The sequence below is a fragment of the Geotrypetes seraphini genome, chromosome 7 (assembly GCF_902459505.1).
Source record: "Geotrypetes seraphini chromosome 7, aGeoSer1.1, whole genome shotgun sequence".
NCBI lineage: Eukaryota > Metazoa > Chordata > Amphibia > Gymnophiona > Dermophiidae > Geotrypetes > Geotrypetes seraphini.
The window spans coordinates 98,621,342-98,631,690 of NC_047090.1; the positions used below are offsets into that span (position 1 = coordinate 98,621,342).

A 10,349-nucleotide genomic window follows, 5' to 3' on the forward strand; every position below is an offset into this window, starting at 1 on the left:
GACCCTGGGCAATTGCCCCAGGTAAATTAGATAGATTGTGAGCCCACCAAGACAGATAAGGCAAAATGCTCCAGTACCTGAATAAATGAATGTAAACCATTCTGAGTTCCCCAGTATAGAAAATTGAATAACTAAATACCGTGACAAGTTTCAGCCCTTGATAACCAGAGCTGATATTATGACATCATAATGCCTCATTCCACCAATAAGAGCCAACTTCATCGGTGATGTCACAATGGCTTCATTGACCTTTATTTGGCTCACTTGTACTACATTTTGATTTCTAGAGTGGTGCAGTGGTTAAAGCTACAGCCTCAGCACCCTGAGGTTGTGGGTTCAAACCCCCGCTGCTCTTTGTGACCCTGGGCAAGTCACTTAATCCCCCCATTGCCCCAGGTACATTAGATAGATTGTGAGCCTGCAGGGCTTCTTCCGCTTCGTGCTCTCTGGGGGAGGCCCGCTGTCTACATTACTGCGGTCGCTCGGAGCGCTTGACTGAGGCCCGCCTGGATGGCTCCATCGAGATCTTCAACCTGGCCGCCAACTGGGAAAACGCAGGCTGCGTACACTTGCGTACATGGCTTCTGCCTCCTGCTCTGCTAAGGCTCCCAGGCCTCTTCCTCCCCTTTCCCACCGAGCCCAGGATTTCCTGAATTCTGTAAGTATTTTGAGGCTGTTCAGGAGCCCTCTATAGTTTTTTTTTTTGCACGTGAGCTTTCTGAAGACTTGAACTCATCTCTCATTCTGCTTCTCCTCTCCTATTCCCCACTTCTGGCGACATCGTGGCGTTCTCTGCCCTGAAATGCCCTCTGTGTTTCCAGGACCACTCTGTCAGCACCCTGGGCGTGGCCTCCACTATTGCACACGAACTGGGACACAACCTAGGCATGAACCATGACACTGTGGACAGGAAGTGTAACTGCTCCAACCTTCTTCAGGTGAAAAGCTGCATCATGGAACCAGCCACAGGGTAAGGTTCGGTCCTAGTCAGGTGGGGGGAAGGAGGATTTGGATGGGCCATGTTGAGTCTCCTCCAGCAGCAGATGGAGAAGGACGGGGATGGAACGCGGAGCCGGCAGGCTGAAAATGAGCTCTGGGATTTCAGTAACGTGGTGGGATTTAAATCATAAGAACAAAAGAATAGCCTTACTGGGTCAGACCAAAGGTCTATCAAGCCCAGTAGCCCGTTCTCATGGTGGCCAGTCCAGGTCGCTAGTACCTGGCCAAAACCCAAAGAGTAGCAACATTCCAGAACCCCAAAGAGTAGCAACATTCTAGAACCCCAAAGAGTAGCAACATTCTAGAACCCCAAAGAGTAGCAACATTCTAGAACCCCAAAGAGTAGCAACATTCCAGAACATTGCACGAACAAATCTGGTTACCCTATATACGTATAAACGCAGCACACGCATGTAGGATGCATGCCAGTGGGGAGTCTCCGAAGACAATGCAATGCAGCAACCGCATGGCTCACCCACCCTAACTGCTTAGGATCCCATTTGTCTTAGGGGGCCTCAGGTGCCCCTCAGGGTGAGTTCTAAGTGACCGGCTCTCTTGCGTATGCTCCTGGCTTCCTGCCACTCTGCTGTTCACATTCTTCCCGCTCTGTCTGTCCAGGGCACAGCTTTCGACAGGCCTGCCCCACCCTCAAGACCTCTGCCAGATGACCCCGTGCCAAGGAAGTCTCAGGTAACACGGCCGGCACGGTGTGTGGGCATTGTGAGTCTGCTCTGCTCAGTGCTGGTGTGGCTTTGGTGATGGGAGCTTTGCAGCGCCAGCATTGGCGCTGCTGGTTTTTATGGCAGCGCCGATGCCGTAGTGAATATATTGGTGACGCTTATTAAACTGGATAGAGCCGAACGGAGAGTACTTGCCTCGTGAGAGAAGAAAGAGAAAAGGAGAAAACAAAGGCAAGGGAAACGATCTAATTAACCAATAAGAAACCTTTATTATGAGACTATCCCAACAAGGATCCAAGTTTCGGCATCTACAATCAGGGCTGTGGAGTCGGAGGAAATTTCGGGTACCTGGAGTCGGAGTTGGAGTCAGAAGTACAAAAAACTGAGGAGTCGGAGTCGGAACATTTATCTACCGACTCCATTTTTGAACTTGGCATACCAATCACGAGCGATTCTTTCAGCTATAGCACCCACTATATACACAGCACAAATGTTGCGAGCAGCTTCTGCGGCCTTAGTACCTTGATTAAAAGGAAAAAGAAGGTGGTGTCGAAAATGCTCATTTCTCTCAACTTGACATTCCATTTTAACGATCTGAAAATTAACCAGTTCTGTGGAGTCGGAGTCGGAGTTGGAGTCGAGGAGTCGGAGGAAATTTCGGGTACCTGGAGTCGGAGTCTGAAGTACAAAAAACTGAGGAGTCGGAGTCGGAACATTTATCTACCGACTCCACAGCCCTGTCTACAATGCCTTCCTCTGAGGACACTGAGACAAAGTCTCTTAGTAAGCTAGGGTTGAATGTCAGCGAAGCCAACGCTATCGGTTAAAGCAGTGGTTTCCAACCCTGCCCTAGAGGACCACCAGCCAGTCGGGTTTTCAGGATAGCCCTAATGAATAAACATGAAAGAGATTTGCAAGTAGTGAAGACGATGGGAATGCAGATCTGCCCCATTCACATTCATTAGGGCTGTCCCGAAAACCTGACTGGCTAGTGGTCCTCCAGGACAGGGTTGGGGACCGCTGGGTTAAAGGATTCAGCTGGGTTGACATTCAATCCTAACTGACTAAGAGACTTCATCTCAGTGTCCCCTGAGGAAGGCATCGTAAATACCGAAACTTGGATCCTTGTTGAGATAGTCTTATAATCAAGGTTTCTTGTTGGTTGATTAGATCATCTCCCTTGCCTTTGTTTTCTCCTTTTCTCGTTCTTATTAAACTGGATGCAAGAAACAAGGTGAATTGGTGGTATTTTGGGTGAGGTTTTGTGTTTGAGAGTAGAGAACGACACGGTGACAAAATTCATCACCGTTCCTGTCATAATCCCATGTCATTTTCTAGTGTCTATTTCAACTTCGGTCCTTGTACACTAGCATTCTTCAAAGCAAAGCTTGCGGGTCAGTGGTTGTGCCCAATTATACTCTGATTCTTCCCTCTATCCTTAAAGAATGACATGAAGATGGTTTCCCGCGGTTATCTGCGGGGACAGGAACGGTGATGAATTTTGTCACTGTGTCATTCTCTATTTGAGAGCTATTGTTAGTAGAGGAGGTTGTTTGGAAGCCCTTCAGTAGTCCCGTAGAGCAGTTTCTCTGCTGTGACTGTCCAGTGTGCCCACTGAGGCCCTCCGCTGTCTCGGAGCGTCTAGCCGTGCCTTCTGCTAGCCCATTGTGGGCCCTGATGAGGCGTGGAGAAAGGACTTTAATCTTCTACCACTGTTTTCCAGAGTCAAAGGGAAGGCGTTTGGGCCACATGGGGTGAGTGCTGAGAAGGGGGACGCAGCCTTCCTGGTTCTGAATATTTTTTTTCTCTTATCGTTCAGCCTCAAGTTCCTGTGAAACCACCTCCCCCAAAGAAGCCCCTGCCCTCGGACCCGGCGACCCAAGACCAAGAAGAGCTGCTTTCTGCCGTGCCCATATACACGCCTCAGGCAGTAGTGTTCCCTTCCAGGCAAGTGTCCAGTCCCTCCACATAAAGTTAGTGTTCAGGAAGAAATCCACAAGCTGACCACATACTTGCTGGCAACGCAGGCCTGCAACTCCTCCAACCATAGCAGAAAGGCATTGCCCCGAGATAACCATCAGGGTCTGGCATGCTCACTCGGGTAATGTCTCCAGATGGGTTGGGTTTCCATATACCGTGACAGGAACGAACGTCATTCATAAGCAGGGGTGTGTGCTGGATAGGATCTCGGTTTCAGAAATGGACTGCTAGAGTTTTATCTTAGTACTTGCATTGTGCCAGAGAGAGCCTCCAGCTATAGAGTGGCATAGGATGTCCTGTGAAGTTGCACTTGGAATTTCTGTTTTAAATTGTATTTTTGTTTGAATTTCCCAATGCAATCTATAAGATGAAATGTGATGTGTTTGAATGAAGCTGATGGTGGAATAATTTCTGTATCCTTCCACATTTTTGGGGTCTCTGATTGGGTCTCAGACATATAAACTTGGCTTTCCCACTGTTAAAAAAAAAACCCCAACTACGGCCAATTTCTGTCAATCATTTTCTTTTTTATTCGTAAAAGTTTGGCATGACATCCCTTCTACAATTATAGTTCTCTTTCATCTACCCACTTTTCGTAAAGCGTTGAAAGACCTATTTATTTCAGAAATTTATGAATGATTTTTCTGTCTGAAATAATCAATCATAAAAGATACTACTTTTGGCTTAAAAGATACAGTTCTTGTTCTAATCTTATGTAAATTTCTTAATATTCTGTTAATTGAGTCGAGTCCTCCTGTTGGGATGAATCGGTATACAAAATCAAAGATTAGATTAGAGATGGGCAGGAAATGTCATTTTGGATGTCCCTTCCATCTCCAGGCCTTCCCCCCAACTCCAGCTTGTTTCAAGGTGTCCCTCTGCCACCTTCTGACTCTCTTTTTTTTCTATTCCAAAGGCTGGCGCCCCCTCCGCCTACAGCCATTGGTGGGAACCTCCAGGCGCAGCAAGTGTAACTGAGGCCGGACACTGGTCGTCGACGCACACGAACGGGTGGTAAGGGGGGAGCTGATAACCACTCTGCTCTTGCGGTGGAACTCTTTCCGCAGCTTCTGCATGGGTCCTATGCATCCATCGCCTCGACCTTGCTGTGGCACGGGGGTAGATTCTACCAGTCCAGCATAGGTGAGAAGAGGATGTTGCCTGCCCTTGGCCCACACCGTAAGAGAGACTGAGGCTACAACGTAGTGCTGAACTGTGTGTGTGTGTGGGGGGGGGTGATCTTCTTTCATACAGACAGAAGCTGGAAAGGTGCAGATAAAATCATGGGGGAAACATGGGGGCTGGGCTGGGCATGGGACTTGAAAACCAGAGGGAGCAGAACGTTTTACCGGAGCCCGAGGACTGTGGATACATTTCGGACTTGCACAAACGTTACTCCGGTCTCTAACCACTGAGAACCTCATCACACCTGTGGATTCTGGAAGCAGGGGCCTAGAGCGTAAATTTAGGACTAAAGGGCAGCTGGAGGGTGGGGGGGGAGAGGTCTGTTCTGTTATTTATACTGTGGCGAAAGTTCAGCAACTTTGTAAGTCTATATTTTAAAACTGCTGTAAACCAATGTGCGTCTGTGTATTTCATGGGTTTGCCTGTGGCCTTGTAGACGAAGAAGCTCTTTTATATGTGTGTGGAACAGAGCAAGGGCAGTGGTGCCTGGCCCTGTCTCTTAGTTCACACCCCAATCCTAAAATTTCTAAATGGTTTTACAATAAAAAGGGTGCATTAAATAGAAAATATTAAAAGAGATGGTATGATAGGAGACCTAGGTAGAGGTCTGCATGGGAACAGGGATCACGGGAGTCCCGCGGGAATCCCCCATAATCCACGTGACTCCCACGGGGACACCCCTCTGACCCACGGGACTCCCACAGGGATGGAAGGCTCAGGAAGCAGGGTTCGTCCATATAATATAATTGACACGCCAGCTTTAGTAAAAGTTTATAAGTTAATTACATGAGCAGAAAACAAAAAAAGGGTTCCAAAGAGATTCCACAAAGAAAACAGCAGCGCAAACACAAAAGAAACTGTGGAATTGATGATCATGTCAGAAGTAATTGCTGCTTTTTATCCCAGGACAAGCAGGCAGCATATTCTTTACGCATGGGTGACGTCACCGACGGAGCCCTCGGTACGGACCTTTTTAACTAGAAAGTTCTAGTTGGCCGCACCGCGCGTGCGCGAGTGCCTTCCCGCCCGACGGAGGAGTGCGTGGTCCCCAGTTTCTTCGTTTCCGCGGAGCGAAGAAAACGTGTGTTTTTCAACGTCGTTGAAATCCTCCTTTTGCCTTCCCGCTCGCGTTATTTTTTCGGTTTATTCACCTTCGGGTGCTTTTTTCTTTCCATTTACAAAAAAAAAAAAAAAAAATCTTTCCTTTTTGCTTTATTTTTCGTTCCTGCCCCGGCGGGGCCTGTTGTCACGATCCAGGCCTCGGGGTTTGATTTTGCGGAGGCCGTGTTCCCATTCATGCCCCCGCAGCCCGGTTTTAAGAAGTGCCAGCGGTGTGCACGCCCGATCTCCCTCACTGACCCACACAATTGGTGTTTGCAGTGCTTGGGACCGGAGCATCGGGCGGACTCCTGCACCCGCTGTGCCACTCTTAAAAAACGCACTTTGAAGAATCGTCAAATCCAACAAAATCTACTTTTCGGCACCGGCCCGACTATGGATTCGACCTCTTCATCTGCGGCACCGTCGAAATCGGCACCGACCACTTCGACGACGCCTGAGACGACATCGGCGCCTCCGGCGCCAGGTAAGCCGGCTAAGAAGCCTTCCACCCTTGAGCGCCCTCCCACCTCGGGGGCGACACCAGTCCTTTCGGCTCCACGCCGAACCAAAAAACGCTCCACTCCGATATCGGTGAGTGCCTCGTCATCGGCCTCCTCATCGCCGGAGTGTAGAGCGGCACCCATGGAACCAAAGAAGAAAAAAGTGGTTCCGGTGCCTCCCCTGGATGACCGCATTGCGGCCATCCTCCAGGACAAGTTGCAGGAACAACTCCACCAGCAACTTCAGCAGCTCTTACCCTCTATCTTGGCACCGCTGCTCTCGGTACCAGACCGGCCCGAGCCCCACACCGTCCAACCGGTATCCACTCCATCGGTACCTATGGACTCCTCCATGCCCATTCTCTCGGCACCACATCTCCATACCCATGCCGAGACTATCGCCTTGACGACGACCGATCCTCCTCGGGACCGAGCAGGGCACCGGTCTTCCCATGACCCTGACCGGCACCGTTCTTCCCGGGACCGAGACAGACACAGGTCTTCATCTCCCGGTAACGTCTCGGTACGCTCAGGCAAATCTTTGTCTAAAACTCACCATACCGAGCCTTCCACTCCGGTCTCTCGACACGCACACACCGATGTCAGAGACCCGGACCTATGGGAAGAATCCCCTCCCGGTACCGAGGAGGATGCATCGTCGTCGGACGAAGAGCCTTCGGCCCCCGATACCACATCTAAACCTGAACAATCTTCCTTCTCTAAATTCCTCAGGGAGTTGTCGGGGGCCTTGTCTTTGCCACTGGAATCTGACTCTAAGAAGTCACAAGCTTTCCTGGAGGCATTGGATTTCGATCAACCTCCCAAAGAGTTCCTAAAGTTGCCCGTGCATGATATCCTACGGGAAACTTTTTATAAAAATTGGGAGAACCCGCTGACTGTCCCTGGGGCCCCCCGTAAATTGGACAGCCTCTATAGGGTTATACCAATCCCAGGATTTGATAAACCCCAACTGCCTCATGAGTCTCTCCTGGTGGAGTCCACTTTAAAAAAGACTCAGGGCTCTAGTGTTTATGCCTCCACCCCTCCTGGCAGAGAGGGCAAAACAATGGACAAGTTTGGCAAGCGACTCTATCAGAATGCTATGCTTGCCAACAGAGCTAATAACTACTCATTCCATTTCTCATTCTACCTGAAACATCTGGTCACGCAACTCTCCGCCATGCAGAAGTACCTGCCAGAACACAAAGTTCCTCTGTTTCAACAGCAGATCTCCAGCCTGCTCCAATTGAGAAAATTCATGGTGCGCTCTATCTATGACTCTTTTGAGCTCACCTCCCGTGCATCTGCCATCGCCGTGGCTATGCGCCGCCTGGCCTGGCTCAGGGTCTCTGATTTGGATATCAACCATCAAGACCGACTAGCCAACGCCCCGTGTCTTGGGGATGAATTATTCGGAGAGTCCCTGGATACCACCACGCAGAAGCTCTCAGCTCATGAGACCAGATGGGACACCCTCATAAAGCCTAAGAAAAAGGCTCCACCTGCTCGCCCTTACAGACCACAGACCTCATACCAGCGCAGGTTTTCTGCTAGGCCGCTCAATCCACCTTCACAGCAACCTAGGCGAGCACGCCAGCACCAGCACACCCAGGCTCGTACCCAGTCAAATCAACCTGCCAAGCCTCTTCCTCCTGCCAAACCATCTCAGCCCTTTTGACTCCTCTCTCCAGGGCTTAGCCAGTCATCCACCCTCCTTGCCTCTTCCACAGCCAATCGGAGGCAGGCTCCACATCTTCCTCAGCTGTTGGGAGGTCATCACATCGGACCAGTGGGTCCTCAACATCATCCGCCACGGCTACTCTCTCAACTTCCAGACTCTTCCACCAGACAATCCTCCCGTAGAGTCTGCTTCTCATTCAACTCAAACCCCCCTCCTCCTGAGGGAGGTCCAATCCCTCCTTCTTCTCAATGCCATCGAAGAAGTGCCTCCGGAACAAAGAGGCCGGGGATTCTACTCCCGTTACTTCCTCGTTCCAAAGAAGACAGGAGACCTCCGTCCCATTCTCGATCTCAGGGACCTCAACAAGTGTCTGGTCAGGGAGAAATTCAGAATGCTCTCCCTTGCCACGCTTTACCCTCTTCTCTCTCAGCACGACTGGCTATGTTCCCTGGACCTCAAAGAGGCCTACACTCACATCCCAATCAATCCAACTTCACGTCGTTACCTGCGATTCCAGGTACACCACCGCCATTATCAGTACAAAGTGCTACCTTTTGGCCTCGCTTCATCACCCAGGGTGTTCACCAAATGCCTCATTGTGGTGGCGGCCTTTCTCAGGTCTCACAACCTCCAGGTCTTCCCCTACTTGGACGATTGGTTAGTGAAAGCACCTACGTCTCCACTTGTGCTACAAGCCACTCATCATACCATCTCTCTCCTCCACCTTCTGGGGTTCGAGATCAACTACCCCAAGTCGCATCTGCTGCCCACACAGCGCCTTCAGTTCATTGGAGCAGTTCTCGACACCACACTAATGAGGGCGTTTCTCCCCTCCGACCGTCAACGGACTCTGCTCCACCTTTGTCGTCAGGTGCTCCTTCATCACTCCATTTCTGCCAGACAGATGATGGTCCTCCTGGGCCACATGGCCTCGACGGTGCATGTGCTTCCCCTGGCACGACTCCACCTCAGGACACCTCAATGGACTCTGGCCAACCAGTGGTCACAGACCTCGAACCTTCTTTCTCATCCCATCTCTGTGACATCGTCTCTTCAGAGATCTCTACAATGGTGGTTGAACTCCTCAAATCTTTCCAGGGGCCTTCTTTTTCATCTGCCCCCTCATTCCATGATCATCACCACGGATGCCTCCCCTTATGCATGGGGAGCTCACCTGGGAGATCTACGCACCCAAGGTCTTTGGACCCCGCAGGAGCGTCTACATCACATCAATTTCCTAGAACTGAGAGCCATGTTCTACGCTCTCAAGGCCTTCCAGCACCTTCTCTGCCCTCAGGTTCTTCTCCTGTGCACAGACAATCAAGTTGCCATGTACTACATAAACAAGCAAGGCGGCACCCAGTGGCGTACCTAGGGTATGTGGCACCCGGGGCGCATCATTTTTTGACACCCCCCCCCCATGTAAAAAAATTTTTTTTTTTTTTTGAAGGTCTGCACCCCCCCCCCATGTAAAAAATTTTTTTTTTTTTTTGAAGGTCTGCACCCCCCCCCCGAAGGCCTGTCCCCCCTTGAAGGATGCCTGCCTGCCTGCCTGTCACCCCCTCCCCCTTGAAAGCCTGCTTGCCTGCCCGCCCGCCCCACCCTGAAGGCCTGATGCCCCGACCCACCCCGAAGGACCGTTCGCCCCCCTGGCCTCCCCGCACCACCTATGAACAGCCGCAGCAGGATCGCGAAGTCAGCGTCAGCGATCCCTGCGCTGCTTCCTGCGCCACGGTCCCGCCTCTCCTCTGACGTCAGAGGAGGGGCGGGATCGCGGCGCAGGAAGCAGCGCAGGGATGCTGACGCTGACTTCGCGATCCTGCTGCGGCTGTTCATAGGTGGTGCGGGGAGGCCAGGGGGGCGAACGGTCCTTCGGGGTGGGTCGGGGCATCAGGCCTTCAGGGTGGGGCGGGCGGGCAGGTAAGCAGGCTTTCAAGGGGGAGGGGGTGACAGGCAGGCAGAGGAGGGGCGGGATCGCGGCGCAGGAAGCAGCGCAGGGATGCTGACGCTGACTTCGCGATCCTGCTGCGGGCTGCTTCACAGGTGGTGCAGGAAGGTCAGTGGGGCGAGCGGTCCTTCGGGGGTGGCGGGGGACTGAACGGCAAGGCCGGGAACACCCCCTTAGGGCTGGTACCCGGGGCGGCCCGCCCCCCCCTAGGTACGCCACTGGCGGCACCGGATCTCGCCTCCTTTGTCAGGAGGCTCTCCGCATTTGGACCTGGG

At 51.6% G+C, this 10,349-nt stretch overlaps 1 protein-coding gene across 1 annotated transcript; it reads left to right on the forward strand.

Moving 5' to 3' along the window:
* Nucleotides 1-1,361: 1,361 nt before the first annotated feature.
* On the forward strand, nt 1,362-4,964 carry LOC117363349 (disintegrin and metalloproteinase domain-containing protein 15-like). The gene is made up of 3 exons (XM_033950909.1): nt 1,362-1,689; nt 3,499-3,626; nt 4,576-4,964. The coding sequence occupies exons 1-3, from the start codon at nt 1,561-1,563 to the stop codon at nt 4,631-4,633; spliced, it is 315 nt and encodes a 104-aa protein (XP_033806800.1). The 5' UTR covers nt 1,362-1,560; the 3' UTR covers nt 4,634-4,964.
* The last annotated feature ends 5,385 nt before the right edge of the window (nt 4,965-10,349 follow it).